At 43.2% G+C, this 27,121-nt stretch overlaps 1 protein-coding gene across 1 annotated transcript; it reads right to left on the bottom strand.

The window, feature by feature from the left end:
* Positions 1–1,032: 1,032 nt before the first annotated feature.
* Positions 1,033–27,121, bottom strand: LOC146980962 (uncharacterized). The gene is made up of 22 exons (XM_085785881.1): positions 26,933–27,121; positions 25,236–25,640; positions 23,399–25,043; positions 23,008–23,262; positions 20,598–21,047; positions 19,948–20,233; positions 18,882–19,051; positions 18,023–18,478; positions 16,234–16,677; positions 14,735–14,917; positions 13,308–13,604; positions 10,769–11,212; positions 9,241–9,684; positions 8,100–8,543; positions 6,653–6,916; positions 6,300–6,554; positions 5,956–6,204; positions 5,146–5,403; positions 3,416–3,718; positions 2,325–2,594; positions 1,350–1,433; positions 1,033–1,250 (listed from the first exon to the last, which is right to left on the bottom strand). The coding sequence occupies exons 2-22, from the start codon at positions 25,621–25,623 to the stop codon at positions 1,184–1,186; spliced, it is 7,656 nt and encodes a 2,551-aa protein (XP_085642007.1). The 5' UTR covers positions 25,624–25,640; positions 26,933–27,121; the 3' UTR covers positions 1,033–1,183.

The raw sequence follows: 27,121 nt of genomic DNA, 5'->3' as shown, positions 1-27,121 counted from the left end.
CTCGCATTATACGGATATACGCGGCTCTCGGCTGCAGCTAATTTCGTTGGAACGACTCCAAACGACACCAAAGTTATCTGGGTGAGTAAATGATCGTATTTTATGCTAGAAATAAGGTCCAGGTTGTAAAAAAAAAGAAGGTAATTATCCTTTAATTACTTAATTACAGTTCACAGTAGGGATGTGCACGGTTACCCGGGTACTCGAGTACTCGAGTAGCAATCTGCTACTCGGGTATGAATTTATTACTCGGGTACCCGAGGATTAAAAAAAACGGCACGTCAGAGCGCAATCTAGTGTCGGATCAGACTACATTATCATGCCCTGGTTCGGCTTTTTGTAGTGTTAAACAGTTTCGGATCAAGCAACGTGATTTTCTGCTGTGTAAAAGCGTTTTTGGATCGAGCCTCGGACTTTCAAACCTTTTACAATAATTCTCCCTCCCTCCCTCGGCGACGTACGCTGTCGGGAGGGAGACGACAGGTCTCAAGTCTGGTAGAAAATATACTTTCACTTTACAAACACTCTGAAACCTTCCCTGTTATTTCCTGAAACGATGCGAGGCAGAGAGGACCGAAGGCACCAACATGTGTAGTGTGGACTAATAAATAAGCACCGCTAATGATTTAAAAAAGAAAAGAAAAAAAAAGTTTTCTCCTCCGTGGCAGCCGCGGCATAAATGCGCTGCACTCAGCGCTCAGAGCGCATGCAGCGCATTTATTCCCCGGCATAAAGATGCACATCTGCCTCGTGTGTGCATCTTAAACTCCAGTCTCTACTCTTATTATCCACCTGACATTGTGTGTGACGACGCTGTGTGTCAGTAATGCGGACTGTCTGACGGACAGAGCGCATTTATGCACCGGCTGCGCTCTGTCCGTCAGACATGACGTCATTTTATTTTTTATTACAGTACTCGATTACCCGATTAGTACCAGCTTCGGTTACTCGATTAGTAAATTAGTCGAAATGCCCATCCCTAGTTCACAGGATACAAAAAGACTGTTGTTCTCACCAAAGGTAAAAAAGATAAAAAAGAATGAGGCCAGCCAACCAGTGTAAAAGTTATGACTTGGTGTGTCTGATCTGACCTGCTGTGGTTCTCACACTGCAGTGATGTTTCCCTCTGCTCATCATCAGACTCTGGTAAACACTGACACACAGATCAGTGACGACGACTGCTTCACCACACTTCAAACTGCCCGTGTCTCTGGAAGGCTGCTGTGTTCACGATGCTGTTGTTGAAGAGTCTAGAAGGAAAACACAGAGCAGAGAGTGAACGTCACTCACTGACACACAACAACGTGTGAGTCAACTCATCAGAGCTGCTGACTCTGATGTGAACTCACCGCACGGACTCCATGGACGGGTTGATGGAGACCAGCTGCAGCAACTGGACTGTAGACGCATCAGTGATGTTGTTGTGACTCAAACTGGAACACACACACACACACACACACACACACACATACACACAGGAAGACAGGACAATCAAATAAGACATTAAGTTCATACTTAAAGGGCATTGCCATAATCCCTATAGCTCATGGGATTTCTTGGTTTCCCTCATCAAACTCATCAAATACATAATCCAACAACTCCAAAACGCTCTGGTGTACAAATTGTGACCTGCACATTCACCACGCTATGAGATAATAACAGAACGTTACCAGACAGAGTTGTTTTAGAGGGAAATTCATGCAAAACCGCTGATGCGCGTTGCCTTCAGGGACAGTTTTTCCATCAAGCAGTCTCTGTATTTCCCTCTAAAACAACTCTGTCTGGTAACGTTCTGTTATTATCTCATAGTGTGGTGAATGTGCAGGTCACAACTTGTCCACCAGAGCGTTTTGGAGTTGTTGGATTGTGTATTTGATGAGTTTGATGATGAGGGAAACCCCAAGGAAATCCCATGAGCCTCCGTAGCGTAGCTCTGAGCAGCTCGCGGCTCTGCTCCGCCGTTCTAAAAACAGCTTGCACAGACAAATAAAGGCAACGAACCTACTGCTATGACGATCGGGATTATGGCAATGGGCCTATTTGCCAAAATGTTGAACTATCCCTTTAAGGGAGAAAAATAGCCCAAAATGGATCAGTTTTTGCCTGTTAGCGTCTTGCCTTAAATGTCCAGAAACATTTGTCCACATGACAGACTGACAGGAATCTTCAGATGCTATAAACTAGAATAATGTTTGGATGCAGGACTATATTTATATTTCTGGATCTTTCATTTCACGTGAACTCCTGTTAATGTTGTTTAATAAATATTTAAAGCTGACACTACATCACACACAGTGTTGTGCCATGAACAGTGTGACACTCACTCCAGGACTTGGACTTTGTGCAGGTGTGTGGTGAGTGTGAGCAGCAGCTGGTCAGTGAGCCGACAGTGACTGAGGTCCAGCTCCTTCAGTCCTTCAGACGAGTCCAGCATCCGGCCCAGATCTCCACAGACCCTCTGATCCAGAGCCGTGTGACTGAGGTCCAGCTCTCCACCCAGGGCTCCGCTCAGGGACACCGCCCGTCTCACCGTGTCCCTCTCAGAGCTCACAGGGACCAGGGACAGCAGGCGGAGGACGACGGCTTTACTGGCTCTGCAACACAACAGGGTTCCTACAGCTTAAGCCAAGTTCAATTTAAGACTTTTTAAGACGTTTTTAATGCCACTTGAAATGAAATTTAAGACAGACTTCACATTAAACACAAATGCAAAAAAAAAATAATAAAAACATCACCACATACATAGGGTTAGGGACAATTTTACCCACTTTCCTATGGTCCAAGGTAAAGCGACTGCTACATGAATAATTGGGGGGGAGGGGGCTATGAGTGAGTGAGTGACATCATTTAACAGCTGTATAGTTGTGGAGAGGAGATGATAAACTAAAAAGGACACGTTTGCTCGTTCGTATGTTTCCATCCAAAGTGATTCAAATAACTGGGAAATGCGCATTAAAAGAAATTTGAGTTCTGTGTGTTTCCATTAAAAGTACGGACTTTGGTGAAAACTACAAACTCGCACGAGTTTTCCACAGCTGTCCTTTCAAAATAAATGCATAAAAAGTCAAAAAAAAAAAAAAAATGACTCGGCGGTGAGAGATTTAGCGGTGACGGCCGCCACTAACTTCTCTATGTCGGAATGTTACCAATTATTTTGAGATTTGAGACTAATTACAATCATAAAATCCCACTCACCAAGTGTTAACATTTTTAAGACGTTTGAAAAATTGATTTAAGACATTTTTAATGCCAATTAAGGCCTTGTTTTTAGATTAATGAATTCAATGCCTTTTAAGACTTTTTAAGGATCTGTAAGAACCCTGACACAAGCAACAGAGAGCAGACTGTCATGGTGCATGAACATGAAAGAGAAGCAGCTTCCTCTCTGCTTGAGCTCAGCGTGGGGTCTCTGCACCTGAGGCGGACTTTGTGTAGGACAGGAAACAGCAGGTCCAGTCCGCTGTCGTCCACCTCACAGTCTCTCAGGTCCAGCTGAGCGTCCTGGCTGCTACGTGTCAGGACGGAGGAGAGGGCGCTGCAGTCCTCAGCAGTCAGACACAGAGTCTCAGGCTGGTCCTGCTCCGACAGATCCACTGAGCTGGAACAGGACAGATCCAACCTGTACCGAGTGGCTCTCAGCAGCCCTGATGCTGCCTCCTGCTGGACGCCACAGGCAGCGCAGCAGTGGATCAACCTCAGCAGCAGGTTCCTGTCAACACTGATACACACATCACTGTGTTAAAGGGGAAATCCGGTAATTTTTGACCCCTAAATCGTTGTCCTGATGGTCACCCAGTGTTGGGGGGAGCAAAAAACTCGACTAAATTTGATGCAGGCAAACCGGAGTTACACCATGGCTACCTGGCGCTAGGGATAGCGACAACGCTAACCCATGGGGGCAATTCTTTCAACCACAACAAACACTCAAAAAACAATCAAATATCTATGGTACATGACTGGAATCCTTAGAGACACCACTGAACTCATATAGTGTACAGTATAAACAGTATAAACTTTGTGATGATTTCTTTACAAAAATAAACGGTCGAGCCGTGCAGTGGTAATGTCCATAATATTTCTGACCGTTTATTTTTGTAAAGAAATCATCACAACAAGGAAAAAGTGTTAGTTTCTGTGGCGGGGAGAGCAGGCGCTCTGCGATCGGATAGTAATGTCTTTCCAGGATGTTTCAGAGTTCGGCTGTCTGAAGTGAGTGAGTACATGCAAAAACACAAAGTTTATACTGTTTATACTGTTCACTATATGATATCAGTGGTGTGTTGTAAGGATTCCAGTCATGTACCATAGATATTTGATTGTTTTCTTAGTGTTTGTTGTGGTTGAAAGCACTGTTCCCTCTAAGGTGTTTTACTGTGCAATTGCACACTGCTCCCCACCTCTTTGCCCAGAAGACAAAAAAAGTTGCACACTCAAATATCCATGACCATTTCTCCCTAATGTGCGCTTCGAATTGTGAAATTTATGACCTAAACCATGGTCTGTAGTGCAACTATGATTTAAGTTTTTGCTTGAGAATTATTATTACTGTTAATATCAAGAATGCTTCTGTGCCAAGAGTTGATGACACCAACTTGATGTTAGGTATTTTTTTCATATTGTATGGCAATAAATGCAAAATCTATTTTGCCAAAACAATATAGTATTTTGTTATCATTAACTGTAACTGACCTAGATATGGAGTAGCCTAGGTAATGCTGTCAAAATAATCTGTTATTAATCATAATAGTAATAGCCAATTGTATTGATATTTGGAGTTGGAGAGGTGAGGCCATAGCACCAGCATGTGGACGTACTGTGTACGCTTGAGTTTTCGCTCACAGTCGCTCAAGCAGGTCATCAGGGGAGTTGAATTTCTGCTCAGGAGTTTCGAAAATTAGAGGGAACATTGGTTGAAAGAATTGCCCCCATGGGTTAGCGTTGTCGCTATCCCTAGCGCCAGGTAGCCATGGTGTAACTCTGGTTTACCTGCATCAATTTTAGTCACGTTTTTTGCTCCAACCAACACTGGATGACCATCTGGACAACGATTTAGGGGTTAAAAATGACTGGAATTCCCCTTTAATGCACATCTACAGGGAAATACCACAGACTGATGATGGGAAGGAGCTCGTCTGTTTGTCTGACCTGAGCTGAGACACTCTGTCCAGAGTGAAGAGGATGGACTCTGTCTCCTCTGGTGGTATGGAGGTCCACATCAGGTTCAGTTGAACTCTGTCACTGTGTCTGAGGGTGAAGAGCAGAGCAGCACAGTCCTCTGAGTCCAGCTCTGTGCAGGTCAGGTTGATCACATGACCAAGTGATCTCAGTAAACTGGGTAAACTCCGTCTGGACTGAGTTTCATAGATGTGTCTGATGGCAGTCAACACGAAGCTGGGAGTGGACCTGGAAAAACACCAGAACAGGGTTTAGATGTAGAGAAACAGCTGATGATACAACAACAACACGAACAGACATGATTACAGAGGATCAACTGTTTGTCTGTGTCTGGTCAGAGGTCAAATGAAACATCGGTAACACTTTACTTAAATAGGTATTCATAAGATTGACATAAAACTGTCATAACCATGACATAACAGCTGTCATAAACATCAATGAATACTTATGACAGCTGTTGTTAAGTGTCATTCGATAAGTTATGTCACTTTTATTGCAAAGTTGACAGTGTTTGAGATGTTTTTGTTCTGACAACTTGACATAAAGACAATTTAAACTGTCATAGCAGACCTAATTGCCAAACTTTAAAAAATATGTCAAGTTCTCATAACAAGGACATCTCAAATAATGTCAACTTACCGAATGACACTTAACGACAGCTGTCATAAGTATTCATTGATGTTTATGACAGCTGTTATGTCATGGTTATGACAGTTTTATGTCAATCTTATGAATACCTATTCAAGTAAAGTGTTACCGAAACATCTATAAACTGCTCACCGTTTAATGATGATCCTGTCCAGAAGGGGAAGCAGGTGGGAGAAGTTCTCCTGTAAGAAGTGGTGTTTCCTCAGGTCCACAGTGAAGCTCTGAGCTGGTGAATGCTGCAGCAGATAGTGAAGAAGATCCCAGTCCAGACAGCAGGAGCTCAGGTCTCCACCAGTCTTAGTCAAGGTGGACAACGTCAAGTCCTGGTCCTGGATTTCATGGAGGAAGGCCGGAAGCTGCTGGAAACTCTCTGCACTCAGTCTGTAGGTTCAACAAATAAAACTAGTGAATATACAACGTGTGTGTGTGACCACAGCAACTAGAGTCAGTCTGTGAGGCTCAGGAAAGACATTTACTTGACTGGTAGAGGACCGTGGTGAAGCAGCAGCGTAACCAGACACCGAGCAGGGACACAGAACTCAGTCAGGTCCAGACGTCTGACGTCCCAGTGTCTCAGCAGAGACGCCACGCCACCGACCACCTGCTGCACTTTTCCTTCTGCCGGCTGGACTTTCCCAGAGACAAGAGACAGCTCCTCAAGAGACACCGGACGGACCAAGCTCCTCCTTCTTACACATCGACACAGCAGCAAGGCCACGTGATTGGTCAGCCTGAGAGTCAAGAGACAGGACAGAGCAGCTGTCACATCAATAACACATCTTCAAAGAGGACAAGATGGCGTCATAGCAACAAGAGACAGTGATTATACCTCAGACTGTGCAGTCGTGTGGTGGATCTAAAGAGGAGGGAGACTCCTCTGACAGACACTTTACTGGGAGTCAGGGTGAGATCCACTTTAGAGGAACAACGTCTCAGAACCGTCCCCACAGTCCTGCAGGTCTTCCTGTCTAACTCTCCTGTGAAGAGCAGGGTGAAGTCCAGGAGCTGCAGCAGAGAGACCAGCTGCTCCACATCCTCTCTGGACCGGACAGAGATGGATGAACACACACTCTGGAAGAACTCAGGATCACAGCTGAAACACAACAGAACGGATCAACTGTGGAAACACATCTACAGCACAATAACAGACTCACTGCACTACAATGTCATCCTTAAAGCGAAATTCCGGCGTAAGTGTAAACCATGGTCAAACACACCGTAACACCGAGTTAGACCCCCCCTCGAGAGATCAATTTGCCCGACCGCTACATTCACGAGATCCACCAACTTCAGCAAATACCGCAATATCGCCACACACGGCGCTCTCCGGATCCACTGTCTGACCGCAACCAAAACGCCACCATTTGCCCAAAATAATGCTCAGAACTGCACCAAATGTCATCAATAGTACACACAGGGTCCCAGCACGTAGTACGAGTTGTCAAACATCTGCTAGCTTTGCCTGTTTTCTTTAGCAAGGAGACCAGATACAACTCACCTACTTCTCCTCCTGGAGCCGCTCGTTGGTGAGGAAGCCCTGACGAGTCGATCACCGAGTGCACCGGAGTTCCGCAGCTCAATCAACAATTACCTCATGGAAATACAATCAGAGTTTTTTTTTTTTTTATCTTGCATATCACTTTATAACTATTATTATCGAGTGCTGGCCACGATATAGGCGCAAATGAGCATTTTTAAGAGCTGCGGAACTCCGGTGCACTCGGTGATCGACTCGTCAGGGCTTCCTCACCAACAAGCGGCTCCAGGAGGAGAAGTAGGTGAGTTGAGTTGCATCTCCTTGCTAAAGAAAACAGGCAAAGCTAGCAGATGTTTGACAACTCGTACTACGTGCTGGGACCCTGTGTGTACTATTGATGACATTTGGTGCAGTTCTGAGCATTATTTTGGGCAAATGGTGGCGTTTTGGTTGCGGTCAGACAGTGGATCCGGAGAACGCCGTGTGTGGCGATATTGCGGTATTTGCTGAAGTTGGTGGATCTCGTGAATGTAGCGGTCGGGCAAATTGATCTCTCGAGGGGGGGTCTAACTCGGTGTTACGGTGTGTTTGACCATGGTTTACACTTACGCCGGAATTTCGCTTTAACTAAATGTCATACTACTGTATCTGTACATTTGGTGTTGGCTGTGAAAATAACATCACATTTAAAAATCATACATCAACCTTTACCTACACTGTTAGTTTGTAAGAAATAGCTTTTTAAGGACACTAAGGATGGGGTGGGTTGAAGAATCTTCATAATGTTTGTCTGGTTTACCTGAGCTGTGAGATATAAGGCAGACACTGCAGAAAACTCCTCACTTCACTCTCTTCACCTGACCAGTATGTCAGCTTCACTGGTTTCTTCTCTGGTTGGAGTTTCAGCACTTCCAGGAGGATGGAGGTCTTTCTCTCTGAGAGGTTCATGATCCAGACTGAAGGAGCTGACTGGAGAACTGAGTGTAATGCTGGAAGGACTCTCAGACCTGTTTTAGTCTCATGGTCCTTCACATGGGAGAAAAGATCCAGCAGGAAATCACACTGATATTCTGTATCATCATCATCCATGTCTCTGTCACTCAGAGGGAATGATCTGTATCTGCACACTGATGTTAACGTCTCCAGTATCTTCTCTCCTGTCTGATGTTCTCTCTCTGCTGCTGCACAGAACAGATTCACAAACAACTGGACTCTATCAGAGACGTTAAACCTGGGAGAGAAACTGGAAGAGAAGAAAACATTGAATGAAGACAAGAAACAGAGATACACAACACTGACATACAGGGAGTGGAGCTGCTAAAAGTCACTAAACAGCTGCTGATAAGAAAAACACAGTCACATCAATCAGCCTGAAACTCAACTAACAACCACTTTAACTGACCAACTTCACTACATGTTGAAGGAACCAGGAGTGTCAGACAACTGTGGTGGATCCTCCAATCACTGATCAATCAATTAGCTCCAAAGCCTGAAATACTGGACCTCCATTTACAACATCCATCATTCTGTTCAACTCTTTACAGATCAATAAAGTTGTAGTGAAGCATCATCAGGATTCACTCTGGTTTACTGTCACTTCATCATAATGATTCATTTTCATCTGTTCCTGTTTAAACATCCTGTGTGAACAACAAACATGGAGCTTGGTGAAGTGAACATGTATCAGCTCAGAGGAGAGGAGCTGGACTCTGGAGCTGTGTCTCCTTTCTGCCCTGAGGAACTCTGGGTAATGTAGTCATCACTACACTGTAGTGGCTGGAGTCACAATGTTCCCTCAGTAAAACTACACAGCATGATGTGACGTTCATGTGGACTGGTCAGTTCAACACTTCACCTTCAAACTAACAGTGAGCTGGTGTAGATGAAGAACACAGCTCCACTAATGGAAACTCAAGTCATGTTTAGTACAGTACATTTACCTGAGCTGTGAGATATAAGGCAGACACTGCAGCAAACTCCTCACTTCACTCTCTTCATCTGACCAGCCTGTCAGCTTCACTGGTTTCTTCTCTGGTTGGAGTTTCAGCACTTCCAGGAGGATGGAGGTCTTTCTCTCTGAGAGGTTTATGGTCCAGACTGAAGGAACTGACTGGAGAACTGAGTGTAATGCTGGAAGGACTCTCAGACCTGTTTTAGACTCATGGTCCTTCACATGGGAGAAAAGATCCAGCAGGAAATCGCACTGATATTCTGTATCATCACCATCCATGTATCTGTCCCTCAGAGGGAATGATCTGTGTCTGCACACTGATGTTAACGTCTCCAGTATCTTCTCTCCTGTCTGATGTTCTCTCTCTGCTGCTGCACAGAACAGATTCACAAACAACTGGACTCCATCAGAGACTTTATACCAGGGATAGAAACTAAAAGAGAAGAAAACATTGAATGAAGACGTCAGTATCAGAAACAGAGACACACAACACTGACATACAGGGAGTGGAGCTGCTAAAAGTCACTGAACAGCTGCTAATGAGCAAAACACAGTCACATCAATCAGCCTGAAACTCAACTAACAACCACTTTTACTGACCAACTTCACTACATGTTGAAGGAACCAGGAATGTCAGACAACTGTGGTGGATCCTCCAATCACTGATCAATCAATTAGCTCCAAAGCCTGAGATACTGGACCTCCATTTACAACATCCATCACTCTGTTCAACTCTTTACAGATCAATAAAGTTGTAGTGAAGCATCATCAGGATTCACACTGGTTTACTGTCACTTCATCATAATGATTCATTTTCATCTGTTCCTGTTTAAACATCCTGTGTGAACAACAAACATGGAGCTTGGTGAAGTGGAGTCCAATCAGTGCACTTTGTATAATTTAAATGAAGAATAATGTATACGGTACGTTGAAAAATTATTCACAAGTCAGAAACTAAAAACTCTCATAATCCATGATGTCATTGTCATGGAAGCTGTAGGACCCACAGGTGCATTTAATGTAAAAAGTTAACATGCACGTTTTAGCCAGACTTTTCATCTTGCACATGTTTCTGCTTTCACATGCAAATGACTTGTTGCATTCATAAACATGTTCGGCATCAATTCTAGTCGGCTACAACGTTATTACGCTTTGATAACGCTCTGTTTTCACCTGCCATCATTATCTGAAGCTGTGTCTGAACAAGGTAAGGCAGCTGCGTAGGAGTTGATCCGTCACATACGCCGCCTCGGAGGGAGAGAAATTCTCCAGCAGGCAGGTAGCCTTCTACGTATTCCCTGCATGTTCCACACTACAACACGTAGCTGCCAGCTGACAAACCTGTCGGCTTGATTCGCAGCACGATCGGCCGATGACCAATAAATTAAAAATGCCAAAAAATGCCAGACTGATAAATCAGTCAACACTTCACCTTCAAACTAACAGTGAGCTGGTGTAGATGAAGAACACAGCTCCACTAATGGAAACTCAAGTCATGTTTAGTACAGTACATTTACCTGAGCTGTGAGATATAAGGCAGACACTGCAGAAAACTCCTCACTTCACTCTCTTCACCTGACCAGCCTGTCAGCCACACTGGTTTCTTCTCTGGTTGGAGTTTCAGCACTTCCAGGAGGATGGAGGTCTTTCTCTCTGAGAGGTTTATGATCCAGACTGAAGGACCTGACTGGAGAACTGAGTGTAATGCTGGAAGGACTCTCAGACCTGTTTTAGTCTCATAGTCCTTCACATGAGAGAAAAGATCCAGCAGGAAATCACTTTGATATTTCCTAATATAATCATTTGTGTCTCTGTCCCTCAGAGGGAATGATCTGTATCTGCACACCGATGTTAACGTCTCCAGTATCTTCTCTCCTGTCTGATGTTCTCTCTCTGCTGCTGCACAGAACAGATTCACAAACAACTTGACTCCATCAGAGACTTTAAACCTGGGAGAGAAACTGGAAGAGAAGAAAACATTGCATGAAGACGTCAGTATCAGAAACACAGACACACAACACTGACATACAGGGAGTGGAGCTGCTAAAAGTCACTAAACAGCTGCTGATGAGCAAAACACAGTCACATCAATCAGCCTGAAACTCAACTAACAACCACTTTTACTGACCAACTTCACTACATGTTGAAGGAACCAGGGGGCTGTTGCACAAAACCAAGACAGCAGATTAAACTGGATTTTCCGGTTATCGTGGCTGAATTTAACTGGGGCTCGGTTGTATGAAAGCGGAGGCTCATCTGTTACCATGGAGATTTATTCTGTGCAGCTAGCCTGCTCCTGACCAGGCTAACAGTCAGGTTTAACTTAACTCATCCTGGTGTTGTATAGGTTCAGTCAGCTGTGTTTTACAGATATTTCAGGGTCTAATTTTTATCAGCGCATTAAAACACCACAGATCCTCTGTCATTCAGAGAAGAAGCCTCTTTTATTAAGCTACTGGAATTGTTACATGTATTTCAAGACAGTTTTACCACCTGTTATATGAAGCTTGATGAATACTTTACACCTGGTTTAACAAATCTGTGATCAAATCATCCTGGATCAGCAAATGTGCAACGGACTGAGTCAGGATTCACTGAGGAGGCTTAGTCAAGTCTGACTTTATCAGTTATCCTTGATATCTTCATTCTACTTTTGTGCAACAGGCCCCAGGAATATCAGAGAAACAGACAGAGCAGTTAGGTCTGTGGTCCTGAGGGAGAACTGATCTACTAATCATCAGCACACTGACGATGCTGCAGCTGGTTGGACACAGGACTGTAGCTGAGTCTCTGTTTACTTTGGACTCAGCTGATAGATGACTGATGAAAACAGGCTCAAAGTAACACAACTGTTCATGTGAACAACAAACATGGAGCTTGGTGAAGTGAACATGTATCAGCTCAGAGGAGAGGAGCTGGACTCTGGAGCTGTGTCTCCTTTCTGCCCCGAGGAACTCTGGGTAATGTAGTCATCACTACACTGTAGTGGCTGGAGTCACAATGTTCCCTCAGTAAAACTACACAGCATGATGTGATGTTCATGTGGACTGGTCAGTTCAACACTTCACCTTCAAACTAACAGTGAGCTGGTGTAGATGAAGAACACAGCTCCACTAATGGAAACTCAAGTCATGTTTAGTACAGTACATTTACCTGAGCTGTGAGATATAAGGCAGACACTGCAGAAAACTCCTCACTTCACTCTCTTCACCTGACCAGCCTGTCAGCCGCACTGGTTTCTTCTCTGGTTGGAGTTTCAGCACTTCCAGGAGGATGGAGGTCTTTCTCTCTGAGAGGTTTATGATCCAGACTGAAGGAGCTGACTGGAGAACTGAGTGTAATGCTGGAAGGACTCTCAGACCTGTTTTAGACTCATAGTCCTTCACATGAGAGAAAAGATCCAGCAGGAAATCACTCTGATATTTCCTAATATAATCATTCATGTCTCTGTCACTCAGAGGGAATGATCTGTATCTGCACACTGATGTTAACGTCTCCAGTATCTTCTCTCCTGTCTGATGTTCTCTCTCTGCTGCTGCTGCTGCACAGAACAGATTCACAAACAACTGGACTCCATCAGAGACGTCAAACTCTTCAGAGAAACTAAAAGAGAAGAAAACATTGAATGAAGACGTTAGTATCAGTAACAGAGACACACAACACTGACATACAGGGAGTGGAGCTGCTAAAAGTCACTAAACAGCTGCTAATGAGCAAAACACAGTCACATCAATCAGCCTGAAACTCAACTAACAACCACTTTTACTGACCAACTTCACTACATGTTGAAGGAACCAGGAGTGTCAGACAACAGTGGTGGATCCTCCAATCACTGATCAATCAATTAGCTCCAAAGCCTGAAATACTGGACCTCCATTTACAACATCCATCACTCTGTTCAACTCTTTACAGATCAATAAAGTTGTAGTGAAGCATCATCAGGATTCACACTGGTTTACTGTCACTTCATCATGATCTGTTGTTTAATTTGAATAAAGCAAAAAAGGAATAAGCAAATAAAAAAAGTTCAATCTTCTAATAGATTAATTCTGTTACCTGAGCTGTGAGATATAAGGCAGCCACTGCAGAAAACTCCTCACTTCACTCTCTTCACCTGACCAGCCTGTCAGCTTCACTGGTTTCTTCTCTGGTTGGAGTTTCAGCACTTCCAGGAGGATGGAGGTCTTTCTCTCTGAGAGGTTTATGATCCAGACTGAAGGAGCTGACTGGAGAACTGAGTGTAATGCTGGAAGGACTCTCACACCTGTTTTAGACTCATGGTCCTTCACATGGGAGAAAAGATCCAGCAGGAAATCACACTGATATTCCCTAATATAATCATCATCCATGTATCTGTCCCTCAGAGGGAATGATCTGTATCTGCACACTGATGTTAACGTCTCCAGTATCTTCTCTCCTGTCTGATGTTCTCTCTCTGCTGCTGCACAGAACAGATTCACAAAAAACTGGACTTCCTCAGAGACATTATACAAGGGACAGAAACTGGAAGAGAAGAAACATTGAATGAAGACGTCAGTATCAGAAACAGAGACACACAACACTGACATACAGGGAGTGGAGCTGCTAAAAGTCACTAAACAGCTGCTGATAAGAAAAACACAGTCACATCAATCAGCCTGAAACTCAACTAACAACCACTTTTACTGACCAACTTCACTACATGTTGAAGGAACCAGGAGTGTCAGACAACAGTGGTGGATCCTCCAATCACTGATCAATCAATTAGCTCCAAAGCCTGAAATACTGGACCTCCATTTACAACATCCATCATTCTGTTCAACACTTTACAGATCAATAAAGTTGTAGTGAAGCATCATCAGGATTCACTCTGGTTTACTGTCACTTCATCATAATGATTCATTTTCATCTGTTCCTGTTTAAACATCCTGTGTGAACAACAAACATGGAGCTTGGTGAAGTGAACATGTATCAGCTCAGAGGAGAGGAGCTGGACTCTGGAGCTGTGTCTCCTTTCTGCCCTGAGGAACTCTGGGTAATGTAGTCATCACTACACTGTAGTGGCTGGAGTCACAATGTTCGCTCAGTAAAACTACACAGCATGATGTGACATTCATGTGGACTGGTCAGTTCAACACTTCACCTTCAAACTAACAGTGAGCTGGTGTAGATGAAGAACACAGCTCCACTAATGGAAACTCAAGTCATGTTTAGTACAGTACATTTACCTGAGCTGTGAGATATAAGGCAGCCACTGCAGCAAACTCCTCACTTCACTATCTTCACCTGACCAGCCTGTCAGCCACACTGGTTTCTTCTCTGGTTGGAGTTTCAGCACTTCCAGGAGGATGGAGGTCTTTCTCTCTGAGAGGTTTATGATCCAGACTGAAGGAACTGACTGGAGAACTGACTGGAGAACTGAGTGTAATGCTGGAAGGACTCTCAGACCTGTTATAGTCTCATGGTCCTTCACATGAGAGAAAAGATCCAGCAGGAAATCACACTGATATTTTATATCATCATCATCATTCATGTATCCGTCACTCAGAGGGAATGATCTGTATCTGCACACTGATGTTAACGTCTCCAGTATCTTCTCTCCTGTCTGATGTTCTCTCTCTACTGCTGCACAGAACAGATTCACAAACAACTGGACTCCATCAGAGGCTTTATACAAGGGATAGAAACTGGAAGAGAAGAAAAACATTGAATGAAGACGTCAGTATCAGAAACAGAGACACACAACACTGACATACAGGGAGTGGAGCTGCTAAAAGTCACTAAACAGCTGCTAATGAGCAAAACACAGTCACATCAATCAGCCTGAAACTCAACTAACAACCACTTTAACTGACCAACTTCACTACATGTTGAAGGAACCAGGGGGATGTTGCACAAAACCAAGACAGCGGATTAAACTGGATTTTCCGGTTATCCTGGCTGAATTTAACTGGGGCTCGGTTGTATGACAGCGGAGGCTCATCTGTTACCATGGAGATTTATTCTGTGCAGCCAGCCTGCTCCTGACCAGGCTAACAGTCAGGCTCAACTTAACTCATCCTGGTGTTGTTTGGTTCAGTCAGCTGTGTTTTACAGATATTTCAGGGTCTAATTTTTATCAGCGCATTAAAACACCACAGATCCTCTGTCATTCAGAGAAGAAGCCTCTTTTATCACACTACTGGAATTGTTACATGTATTTCAAGACAGTTTTACCAACTGTTATAAGAAGCTTGATGAATACTTTACACCTGGTTTAACAAGCCTGTGATCAAATCATCCTGGATCAGCAAATGTACAATGGAATGAGTCAGGATTCATCAGTTATCCTTGATATCTTCATTCTACTTTTGTGCAACAGGCCCCAGGAATATCAGAGAAACAGACAGAGCAGTTAGATCTGTGGTCCTGAGGGAGAAGTGATCTACTAATCATCAGCACACTGACGATGCTGCAGCTGGTTGGACACAGGACTGTAGCTGAGTCTCTGTTTACTTTGGACTCAGCTGATAGAGGACTGATGAAAACAGGCTCAAAGTAACACAACTGTTCATGTGAACAACAAACATGGAGCTTGGTGAAGTGAACATGTATCAGCTCAGAGGAGAGGAGCTGGACTCTGGAGCTGTGTCTCCTTTCTGCCCTGAGGAACTCTGGGTAATGTAGTCATCACTACACTGTAGCAGCTGCAGTCACAATGTTCCCTCAGTAAAACTACACAGCATGATGTGACGTTCATGTGGACTGGTCAGTTCAACACTTCACCTTCAAACTAACAGTGAGCTGGTGTAGATGAAGAACACAGCTCCACTAATGGAAACTCAAGTCATGTTTAATACTGTATCTGCTCCCACTTTACCTGTCCAGGGACTACAGGCGGAAATTAGCAATTGTTGCTATAACCTGGCTCAAAGCATCTCTTCTTGTTTTACAAGATTAATGTTTTTTGTGCATTGTCCCTGTTTTAAATAAATAAATTCATTCATTCATTCAGTACATTTACCTGAGCTGTGAGATATAAGGCAGCCACTGCAGAAAACTCCTCACTTCACTCTCTTCACCTGACCAGCCTGTCAGCCACACTGGTTTCTTCTCTGGTTGGAGTTTCAGCACTTCCAGGAGGATGGAGGTCTTTCTCTCTGAGAGGTTTATGGTCCAGACTGAAGGAGCTAACTGGAGAACTGAGTGTAATGCTGGAAGGACTCTCAGACCTGTTTTAGTCTCATGGTCCTTCACATGGGAGAAAACATCCAGCAGGAAAGTACACTGATATTTTATATCATCATCATCCATGTCTCTGTCCCTCAGAGGGAATGATCTGTATCTGCACACTGATGTTAACGTCTCCAGTATCTTCTCTCCTGTCTGATGTTCTCTCTCTGCTGCTGCACAGAACAGATTCCCAAACAACTGGACTCCATCAGAGGCTTTATACCAAGGAGAGAAACTGGAAGAGAAGAAAACATTGAATGAAGACGTCAGTATCAGAAACAGAGACACACAACACTGACATACAGGGAGTGGAGCTGCTAAAAGTCACTGAACAGCTGCTAATGAGCAAAACACAGTCACATCAATCAATCAGCCTGAAACTCAACTAACAACCACTTTAACTGACCAACTTCAGTACATGTTGAAGGAACCAGGGGGCTGTTGCACAAAACCAAGACAGCGGATTAAACTGGATTTTCTGGTTATCCTGGCTGAATTTAACTGGGGCTCGGTTGTATGAAAGTGGAAGCTCATCTGTTACCATGGAGATTTATTCTGTGCAGCTAGCCTGCTCCTGACCAGGTTAACAGTCAGGTTTAACTTAACTCATCCTGGTGTTGTATAGGTTCAGTCAGCTGTGTTTTACAGATATTTCAGGGTCTAATTTTTATCAGCGCATTAAAACACCACAGATCCTCTGTCATTCAGAGAAGAAGCCTCTTTTATCACACTACTGGAATTGTTACGTGTATTTCAAGACAGTTTTACCACCTGTTATATGAAGCTTGATGAATACTTTACACCTGGTTTAACAAATCTGTGATCAAATCATCTTGGATCAGCAAATGTGCAACGGACTGAGTCAGGATTCACTGAGGAGGCTTAGTGAAGTCTGACTTTATCAGTTATCCTTGATATCTTCATTCTACTTTTGTGCAACAGGCTCCAGGAATATCAGAGAAACAGACAGAGCAGTTAGATCTGTGGTCCTGAGGAAGAACTGATCTACTAATCATCAGCACACTGACGATGCTGCAGCTGGTTGGACACAGGACTGTAGCTGAGTCTCTGTTTACTTTGGACTCAGCTGATAGATGACTGATGAAAACAGGCTCAAAGTAACACAACTGTTCATGTGAACAACAAACATGGAGCTTGGTGAAGTGAACATGTATCAGCTCAGAGGAGAGGAGCTGGACTCTGGAGCTGTGTCTCCTTTCTGCCCTGAGGAACTCTGGGAAATGTAGTCATCACTACACTGTAGCAGCTGCAGTCACAATGTTCCCTCAGTAAAACTACACAGCATGATGTCATGTTCATGTGGACTGGTCAGTTCAACACTTCACCTTCAAACTAACAGTGAGCTGGTGTAGATGAAGAACACAGCTCCACTAATGGAAACTCAAGTCATGTTTAGTACTGTATCTGCTCCCACTTTACCGGTTCAGGGACTGCAGGCGGAAATTAGCAATTGTTGCTACAACCTGGCTCAAAGCATCTCTTCTTGTTTTACAAGATTAATGTTTTTTGTGCATTGTCCCTGTTTTAAATAAATAAATTTATTCATTCAGTACATTTACCTGAGCTGTGAGAGATAAGGCAGACACTGCAGAAAACTCCTCACTTCACTCTCTTCACCTGACCAGCCTGTGAGCCACACTGGTTTCTTCTCTGGTTGGAGTTTCAGCACTTCCAGGAGGATGGAGGTCTTTCTCTCTGAGAGGTTTATGATCCAGACTGAAGGAGCTGACTGGAGAACTGACTGGAGAACTGAGTGTAATGCTGGAAGGACTCTCAGACCTGTTTTAGACTCATGGTCCTTCACATGAGAGAAAAGATCCAGCAGGAAATCACTCTGATATTTCCTAATATAATCACCCATGTGTCTGTCCCTCAGAGGGAATGATCTGTATCTGCACACTGATGTTAACGTCTCCAGTATCTTCTCTCCTGTCTGATGTTCTCTCTCTGCTGCTGCACAGATCAGATTCACAAACAACTGGACTTCATCAGATACGTCAAACTCTTTAGAGAAACTGGAAGAGAAGAAAACATTAAATGAAGACGTCAGTATCAGAAACAGAGACACACAACACTGACATACAGGGAGTGGAGCTGCTAAAAGTCACTAAACAGCTGCTAATGAGCAAAACACAGTCACATCAATCAGCCTGAAACTCAACTAACAACCACTTTTACTGACCAACTTCACTACATGTTGAAGGAACCAGGAATGTCAGACAACAGTGGTGGATCCTCCAATCACTGATCAATCAATTAGCTCCAAAGCCTGAAATACTGGACCTCCATTTACAACATCCATCATTCTGTTCAACTCTTTACAGAGGGTTAGGGTTGAATAAAGCAAAAAAACAACAACAAAAAAACAACAACAAGAAATAAATAAAGTTCAATCTTCTAATAGATTAATTCTGTTACCTGAGCTGTGAGATATAAGGCAGCCACTGCAGAAAACTCCTCACTTCACTCTCTTCACCTGACCAGCCTGTCAGCTCCACTGGTTTCTTCTCTGGTTGGAGTTTCAGCACTTCCAGGAGGATGGAGGTCTTTCTCTCTGAGAGGTTTATGGTCCAGACTGAAGGAGCTGACTGGAGAACTGACTGGAGAACTGAGTGTAATGCTGGAAGGACTCTCGGACCCGTTTTAGTCTCATGGTCCTTCACATGGGAGAAAAGATCCAGCAGCAAATAACACTGATACTCTGTATAATCATAATGCATGTATCTCTTATCCAGAAAGAATAAACTGTGTCTGCACACTGATGTTAACGTCTCCAGTATCTTCTCTCCTGTCTGATGTTCTCTCTCTGCTGCTGCACAGAACAGATTCCCAAACAACTTGACTCCATCAGAGACGTCAAACTCTTTAGAGAAACTGAAAGAGAAGAAAACATTCAATGAAGACGTCAGTATCAGAAACAGAGACACACAACACTGACATACAGGGAGTGGAGCTGCTAAAAGTCACTAAACAGCTGCTAATGAGCAAAACACAGTCACATCAATCAGCCTGAAACTCAACTAACAACCACTTTTACTGACCAACTTCACTACATGTTGAAGGAACCAGGAATGTCAGACAACAGTGGTGGATCCTCCAATCACTGATCAATCAATTAGCTCCAAAGCCTGAAATACTGGACCTCCATTTACAACATCCATCACTCTGTTCAACTCTTTACAGATCAATAAAGTTGTAGTGAAACATCATCAGGATTCACACTGGTTTACTGTCACTTCATCATGATCTGTTGTTTAATTTGAATAAAGCAAAAAAGAATAAGCAAATAAAAAAAGTTAAATCTTCTAATAGATTAATTCTTTTACCTGAGCTGTGAGATATAAGGCAGCCACTGCAGCAAACTCCTCACTTCACTCTCTTCACCTGACCAGCCTGTGAGCCACACTGGTTTCTTCTCTGGTTGGAGTTTCAGCACATCCGGGAGGATGGAGGTCTTTCTCTCTGAGAGGTTTATGATCCAGACTGAAGGAGCTAACTGGAGAACTGAGTGTAATGCTGGAAGGACTCTCAGACCTGTTTTAGTTTCATGGTCCTTCACATGGGAGAAAAGATCCAGTAGGAAAGTACACTGATATTTTATATCATCAGCATCCATGTCTCTGTCACTCAGAGGGAATGATCTGTATCTGCACACTGATGCTAACGTCTTCAGTATCTTCTCTCCTGTCTGATGTTCTCTCTCTGCTGCTGCACAGAACAGATTCCCAAACAACTGGACTTCCTCAGAGGCTTTAAACCTGTGACAGAAACTGGAAGAGAAGAAACATTGAATGAAGACGTCAGTATCAGAAACAGAGACACACAACACTGACATACAGGGAGTGGAGCTGCTAAAAGTCACTAAACAGCTGCTAATGAGCAAAACACAGTCACATCAATCAGCCTGAACCTCAACTAACAACCACTTTTACTGACCAACTTCACTTCATGTTGAAGGAACCAGGAGTGTCAGACAACAGTGGTGGATCCTCCAACCACTGATCAATCAATTAGCTCCAAAGTCTGAAATACTGGACCTCCATTTACAACATCCATCATTCTGTTCAACTCTTTACAGATCAATACCAGCTCCACTCATGGAAACTGAAGTCATGTTTAGTACAGTACATTTACCTGAGCTGTGAGATGTAAGGCAGACACTGCAACAAACTCCTCACTTCACTCTCTTCACCTGACCAGTATGTCAGCTCCACTGGTTTCTTCTCTGGTTGGAGTTTCAGCACTTCCAGGAGGATGGAGGTCTTTCTCTCTGAGAGGTTTATGGTCCAGACTGGAGGAGCTAACTGGAGAACTGAGTGTAATGCTGGAAGGACTCTCACACCTGTTTTAGTCTCATGGTCCTTCACATGGGAGAAAAGATCCAGCAAGAAACTACACTGATATCTCCTCTTAAAATAATCATTCATGTCTCTGTCACTAAGAGGGAACGTTTCATATCTGTACACTGATGTTAACATCTCCAGTATCTTCTCTCCTGTCTGATGCTCTCTCTCTGCTGCTGCACAGATCAGATTCCCATAGACAGTGGTCTCTCCAGAAGGATCCGAGGACTGAGGCACAAAACTAAAACGACAAACACAAGAAAACAGAAATAGAAATAAATAAGTGAGATGTTTTCAAACCAAAATATCAAACATGATTGTACAGGGCCCTATGTACATTGATTTGCAAATGGGGGCGTGGACAGGGAAGAGTTTGGCACTTCTACAGTTCCATGTTGATTGGGATGTACAAAAAAGTGCTTGGATCCATACACGCACACTTTGATACATCTGATTTTTTTTTGTGCAAATGACAGTTTCTGCTATTTTCTACTTTAGCATTCGCCATGTTTCAGTGGGAAATCCACACAAGTCTTTGTAAATGAGGCCCCAGGTCTGGTCTTAAAGGGATAGTTCACCCTAGAATGATATTTCGCTCATTATCTACTCACCCTCATGTTGACTAAGGGCTGGAAGAATTATCAGAGTCCACCGTCCCTTCTCTTAGTTACAGGGGGTCTCGGCGTAGCAGTGAATTTCAATGCAACGGTTGCAAAGGGACACCGGAGCTCTTCGTAAAAAAACACACACAAAAAAACATCCAAATACCTCCATGATGCTCGTATGTAATGTCCGTCTTGTGCTGAAGCCCCAAATTGCGTAATTGTCCCGAAAAAAATTAAATAAGTCTATATTTTAAGCTTGTTTGTAGCGGAAGCTTCTCGTCTTCTTCTTCTTCTCCAAATATCGCGTGATTTGCGCCGGCGTCAGTGCGGTTACTGCGAATCAATCACGCGATATTTGGACGGACCAGGAAGAGGAGAAGAAGAAGAAGACGAGAAGCTTCCGCTACAAACAAGCTTAAAATATAGACTTATTTAATTTTTTTCGGGACAATTACGCAATTTGGGGCTTCAGCACAAGACGGACATTACATACGAGCATCATGGAGGTATTTGGATGTTTTTTTGTGTGTGTTTTTTTACGAAGAGCTCCGGTGTCCCTTTGCAACCGTTGCATTGAAATTCACTGCTACGCCGAGACCCCCTGTAACAAGAGAAGGGACGGTGGACTCTGATAATTCTTCCAGCCCTTAGTCAACATGAGGGTGAGTAGATAATGAGTGAAATATCATTCTAGGGTGAACTATCCCTTTAAGCTGGTTGACACCATCTTAGGTAGGAAGCAGAGCTTCTGCCTTAAATCTAAATTCCAGTGCACCGCCTAGCTGCCCAGTGGCAGGTCTTGAGGTGGTGAGACTAGCTTAATCCTCACTCTCCCGGACAAATGTTGTTGCCGGCCAGCTGGATGGTGGAGGAGGAACGGCGTTAAAATTTGACCATTGGCCAATGGTCACCATACCACTGGCTAAGGTTTCTGGGAAATGGCAGGACATTGTAGGCAGCCTTGATGGTTAAGCTTGTTCTGAATGCCTCCATCTACCATTTTTCCTCCCAGGAGATCTTCCTCTTCTTCTCACCTTCCCGAGTCATCCACTGCCCTTGCCTTGACTGAGTAACAGCTTTTGCACACTGTTCTGCTTCCTCTTGCTGGTTTCTTCCTTCTTGGCAACTGGGATCTGATGCCAGAGGTGCTAGCATGCTCTAAACAACCGGAGAAGCCTGAGATACCTGCTTTCTGGATTAATGTGTCAATCAGCTGGTTTCTCTGCAGGTATCCCACCAGCCTGTGAGAAACCACACTGAAGAAAAATTTTCCCTCAACATGTAGAAGGTTGATCTGGTGGAATTGGTGTTTGGATATGGATTCCTCCAGTATCTCCTTATTTATCCATACCACCTTCATAAGCCTCCAGAGGAATCACAGGACAATAAGACTGCAGGCGAATCTGATTCAAATCAGATTTTTAGGGCTGACTGTCCACACTGTTTTTAGCAAGTGTCCACATGGGATTTGGCTCTGTTCAGACTGGGCCACATTATTGACCGATCTGACTCTTTCATTTAACACTTGTGTTTTCACTCAGTGATAACAATGAAGATGTTTGTAATCATCATTAGACAGAGACAAAGACCTCCTACCTGAGAGTCCTGATGTAGGGTAAAGCCTCTGAGAGGAACAGACACAGTCTGTGACAGACAGGATCTGGGTTCTCCCAGTAGAAGCAGACATCAACCTTTGTCTCAGCCTTCTGCAGGACGTTTACAGCTCTTTGAAAAAGCTGCATTTTACCCTCAACTGGAAGGTGCAGCTGATCCCCAGCAAGGACGGGTAAGATGACCTGGTCCAACTGCCCTTCACTGAGAAGGATCAGTTTCCACAGCAACAGGTCACACCTACAATTAGAGCAATTATCAAGGACATATTGTAAGAGCAAAGTACCACATTAAAAAAGTAATGGATGTCCTGTACAAGTAGAAATGTAGAGACCTGAGCAGCTGTTGGACACTCAGAGCTCATGCTCACCCGTACCATTGGACATTTTGAAGACATCCAAACAGTCGTCTCAGTCCTGGTTCTGATATCATGGTGTCCTCAAGGTTCAGCTGTATTTTATTCTCCTTGGACTGAGTGGCCACATAGGCCACAGCACAGCAGGAGTCCAGGTCCAGACTCAGTCCACTGAGGTCCAGGCAGTAGTCCAGTTTGTCCAGAAGGTAGACGCATGCTTCAGGACACTGGGACTCATACAAGCACTGACATAAGAACAGTATGTCCACATCATATCCACTGTCCTCAGCATCAGACTTGTCTGGCTCACACAGACTTTGATGAAATGTGGTAATCATTTCTTTAAAGAACCAGTCAGACGTATTCTTGAGCTCCTCAGCTGGAATCAAACACTCCATCAAACTCGGTTCCTTCTTATTCAACAACCTGCACATGAAAGGGATCAGATACTTCATGTGTTTCTTCTCTTTGGTCAGGCATTGCTGAAGAACTTCCCTGATTTTACCTGGCTGCTTGAAAAGCCACAGTGCAGCAAAAAACTCCTGCATGGTGTAATGGAGAAATGCATATGTGTTTTTTGTCTGAGTGGGACAGACTCTGATAACAAGTTGTCTCAGGAAGGAGAGGACACAGCTGTCTGTGCAGGGAACATCTGTCAAGTTCACAGTTCTTCCTTCAGTTGCATGAAAAGCAGCCTCAGCCAGAGACAGGATTTCACTCGCTGTGTCTCTGATGTGGAGATCCAGATGCTTGGTTTTTATTAGTTTATTGTTGTTCTTTTGAAGACAAAAACGAACGATGTTGATGTATATTTCAGTCACAGTGCAGGGCTGTGGAGAGTCTTCTGATGAACAGCAGGCAGACACCATCAGTGCATACATTGGGACGTGACAGAGAGAGAACAGCTCCAAGTTGTCCAAGACCTTCTTGTGTTCTTCACCAAGTGTTGAGGTTAAGTATGTTTTAATGGACTGCTCACTGAAGCCTTTCACTTCTACTCTGACAGAGTCTTCAGAAAACATCTCTTCATCTTCATCATCTGGTCTGCATGTTACTATGATCTTTGCTTCAGGTAGTTTGTCTTTCTGTACAAGTCTCTTCACCACAGATGAAGACAGATCTGTGACTCCATCAAAAATGATCGTCACATTGTCAGAGTTCTTCTTTATATCATTTAAAACCTCTTCTTTGTCCTCGTCTGGTTCACTGAACGAAGTGAAAAGAAGTTCCTCCAGGCTTGTGTCCTCCATGGCTTTGGGTGTTTCTCTCATGTCAAAGTAAAACATGTAGTCCAGCACCTCATCATCTCTTTCTGCCCAGAGTTTCAACATTTCCTGTGTGACGGCCGTCTTTCCAATCCCTGCCTTACCAACCAAGACAAAGTTTTTATCTGTTTTCAGAAGTTCACTGGGGGAGATTTCTGCTTTCTTCTCAGGGATGTATGTCTTCAGCTTTTTATGGCGACTCATCTTACTTTTCTTGCTCTTCAGTTTCTTTATTTTAGATGGAGAAATATTTTCTTCTGTGTCTAATACGAGTGGCGTGTATGACAGATCAGGCTTGTTGTTTCCTGCAAAGAGATTTTTGTTTGCTGTCCAAAACTTATTTGATATTCTTCGTGCTTTCGACTTCAGCTTCGTCTGATATCTGTGGCACGGCCTGGAACCTAAGACAACATAGCACATAAAGAAATGTACAGTACTGTGAGTTTGTTGCTTTGTTTTTTTACACACTCCTGATTAACAGTGGATGAACATAATGCACATAGATGGATAAAAGTAAATCAAACACAATGAGTAGGCCTACAACAGTGATAAATAAATAATGAAACGTTAATTAGAACTCATAATCAGCATACCTTGTAAATAGTTGGATGTTTCTGTGTCTTCATTAAAAGAAAAGCAGCTGATCCAGTGGTGCAGGTCAAATGTCTTATCCTCAGGAGAACCTCCACTCTTTCTCTCCGATGGGATGGGTGGTCTTCCTCCGGTTCTCTTTCTCGTCGAGTCAATAATTTTCAGTAACTTGTAACAAGCTTCTTCTCCTTTCTTTTTGACTCTGTTCAGTATTTCTCTGTTTTTTTGAAAGTCAGTCTTCTCTGCCTCTATGTCTTTGACCTCTTCATCACCAAAAACCTTTAGCTCCTGCAGGTTATGTAAAATGACAGTGGGATTCTTCAGTTCTCTCACAAGTTGAGGTACGGCCTGCCTGATGTACTCTACGGCACTCTGTGATGCACAAGCCATATTGTAACTTCAGTGATCTAGAAGACAAAATGTTAGAAATAAAATAATATTTAGTAGTAGGCTAATAGTTGTTGAAATCATTTACAGTAGCATAAACCTTTTTCCAGGACTGCCTAAACACTACACAGTAATTCAACATACAGTAGTCTTACAGTAGTAGGAGCGTTTCAATGCAATTTTAGATGTTATAAATTGCATTTGGTATCATTTAATTACAGAGAGCACAATAAAATATCTAATTTATTTATTTTAACTTCATTTTATACATTTGTACATCACGAGAGAAAATTTGTTGTTGCATAAGGTGCTAATGCGCAATAGCTAGTGCGCAATAGTTTTCCCCTTTCAAATGAACACAAGCTAACTTCAGAACAGTTTACACTTGAGCTGCCATCTCCGTGGCTAAGGTTTGCATTTTACGTATCAGCTAAATAAGGATTTAATAAATAAATACACAATAAGTTACTCACCAAGCCCCCAGAGTTATATAAAACATTTTAAACCAACTTTGGGGGTTTACAGAAAGCAATAAACACAAAAGACACAAAAGTAAATTCAAACTGACCGTTGGTTGTTCGCGCTAACAGTTAACGTTTGCTAACAGCAACTTGACATTAGCTCGGTTAAATTATCACATAACAACGAGCTTGAAATAGATGTAAATAACTCACGAAAACATTGTTTCGTTTTCTTTCAAGATAAAAGACCCTCTCCATCGCTTCCATAGCTCTGTCTTAATATAATATCAAGGTAAACATCCCCCCCAACCCCCAAATTGACATTAACGATTATAAATATCATGATGACGGCAACACATCAACATCCGCCCAGATCCTTTCAAAATAAAACAATCCCATAGACCGCAAAATGTGTTTGTTTAATTTAATTTAATTTATTGTTTGTCTATTTCTACTATTATTATTATTTTTTTTTTTTAATATGGACCTGCGGAGTCTAATAATAAAGACTTAATTAATTTCAATAACCTTACACGGCTTGAATTCAGTATAAAATGGTTAATGTTTTAATAGTAGGTAGGCTAATAACAAAAGTTTAATAGCCTAGTACAACACACACACACACACACACACACACACACACACACACACACACACACACACACACACACACACACACACACACACACACACAGAAGAACAACAAAGTCAGATAATATCGAAATTCGGGCAAGAGCGGAAGCGATTAAGTGAGATAATAAATATAAGTCTCCAGATTGGTCATTCACGGGTCTTTTTTCTGTTAGAAGCTGTAAACTCAATCACACATGTAAAAGGCCTGGAGGTTTTACCTTTTCTGCTACCGGTAACTGTGTCCATCTCTCCCCCCGCAAAGATCCTGTTCCTCTGTGTCTCTCCTGTCTCCGTCTGAACCTGAGCACAGAGTCACGGAGAGACTCTCCGTCTCCATCGTTAAAAGTTTTAGTTCTGATGGTCTGGTTCCTTTCTGCCCGACACCGAGCTAAAGGCTAAGAGCTCCT

This window comes from Trachurus japonicus, chromosome 9 (genome assembly GCF_045865225.1).
Source record: "Trachurus japonicus isolate A0001 chromosome 9, Traja_1.0".
Taxonomy (NCBI): Eukaryota; Metazoa; Chordata; class Actinopteri; order Carangiformes; family Carangidae; genus Trachurus; species Trachurus japonicus.
This window is presented reverse-complemented; position numbering and strand designations above follow the sequence as displayed.

Bases quoted from the DNA above. Each gene is read 5' to 3' on its own strand.
- LOC146980962 (XM_085785881.1), bottom strand. From the start codon at position 25,623: ATGGCTTGTGCATCACAGAGTGCCGTAGAGTACATCAGGCAGGCCGTA. The intron at 6,555-6,652 runs GTATAATCACTG...CTTGACTCTCAG, and splicing joins ACACGACTGCACAGTCTGAG to GCTGACCAATCACGTGGCCT. The intron at 6,205-6,299 runs GTAAATGTCTTT...TTGAACCTACAG, and splicing joins CACGGTCCTCTACCAGTCAA to ACTGAGTGCAGAGAGTTTCC.